The 1,251-nt window shown below is 46.1% G+C and overlaps 1 protein-coding gene across 1 annotated transcript in view; it reads left to right on the forward strand.

Moving 5' to 3' along the window:
• Nucleotides 1-273: 273 nt before the first annotated feature.
• Nucleotides 274-1,251, forward strand: part of LOC101862451 (protein ALP1-like) — a 4,984-nt gene continuing 4,006 nt past the window's right edge. The window contains exon 1 of the mRNA XM_005108630.3: nt 274-1,038. Coding sequence (XP_005108687.1) covers nt 740-1,038 — 299 coding nt within the window. The 5' untranslated portion in view covers nt 274-739. The remainder of the gene's footprint in view (nt 1,039-1,251) is intronic.

Below are 1,251 nucleotides of genomic sequence, written 5' to 3' on the forward strand. Positions count from 1 at the left end.
CAAATTCATGTACTTGATTTGTGCATGCTGTATTTAAATGTGCCGCAACATTGCCTTTTGTCTGTTTCTTGCTAGCATACGGTCGGACACATGTGTACGCTTCGTCCTTAACTCGTCCAACACTTTAAGTTTTAAAGAGTTAATAGTCAGGCCTACTCCTCAAGGTAAAACTACTAAAACCTTCTTACTTCGCCTAATACGGGGTGCCCACTACGGCTGGATCGGGCCGATCGCCCGACTCGATCGCCTGAAACTGAAATCAAACACGTTTGTTTTTTAGGCGATCGGCCGATCTCCCATCCGTAATGGGCAGTGGGGACACCGTATAACCGACCACAGCGAGAGTCAGCGAGAGGATGGACCCAGCCAGACTGAGACTGTGAGAGTGGCTTTGCTGTGCTGTAGGCTACGTCTGTCTGAGCGTGGCCTGGGCCTGTGTTATCACGAAGGCCACGGTCTGAATCTGACGCTCGCTGCGTGTCAGCACAGAGCACAGCCGCACTGTGTTTTGGCGCCTGTAGCCTAGGTGTGTGCAACTGACTGATCTGCCTTGCTATTTTTAGGTAGCGTACTGTGTGCGTATTCTACTCGAAGATCCTGTATACGTACGATCAAAGTTGAGAATCTTTGGTACGATAGAAGGCTACGGTAGTAGATAATCTTTGATCGCCGCATCTAGATCTATCGGCTCTGTTATTGACTCTTGCCTCTTGTTTGAGTGCGGTGAGCGAGTGCCACAATGGATTCATCTTCAGATGAAGATATTGGAATCGCTCTTGCTCTTTATGTGCTATCGAGTGAAAAAAGAAAGCGACGCTTTCGCGCTCACCCAATAAACCAAGAGCGAGAACGCAGAGGGGTCATGGCTAAGCTGTACCCTCAACTGTGTGATGATGAAGATAAATTTTATAATTATGCTCGGATGAGCAGAGCCTCTTTCGAGGAGCTCTTAATTGCTGTCCAAGACGATATTCGCAAACAAGATACAAACTTTCAACAGGCAATATCCCCACGAGAAAGACTTCTATTGACCCTTAGGTAAGTTTCCGTTTGGTTTTTTGTTTTAAAACGCCCCATGCAACACTGTAAGTAAGGTCATTTACGAGGCGGTGTCACCTCTGAATTTTAAGTCCATCTCTGATAGAACTCTATGAAAACCGAAAAAAAATCCAGGATTTGAACCCGGGACATCCTTGCCTGTAGTTTAGGCGTTTATTGCGTTTTGAAGTGAAACCTTATATGCTCATATAT

The sequence above is a fragment of the Aplysia californica genome, unplaced genomic scaffold, assembly GCF_000002075.1.
Source record: "Aplysia californica isolate F4 #8 unplaced genomic scaffold, AplCal3.0 scaffold00705, whole genome shotgun sequence".
NCBI lineage: Eukaryota > Metazoa > Mollusca > Gastropoda > Aplysiida > Aplysiidae > Aplysia > Aplysia californica.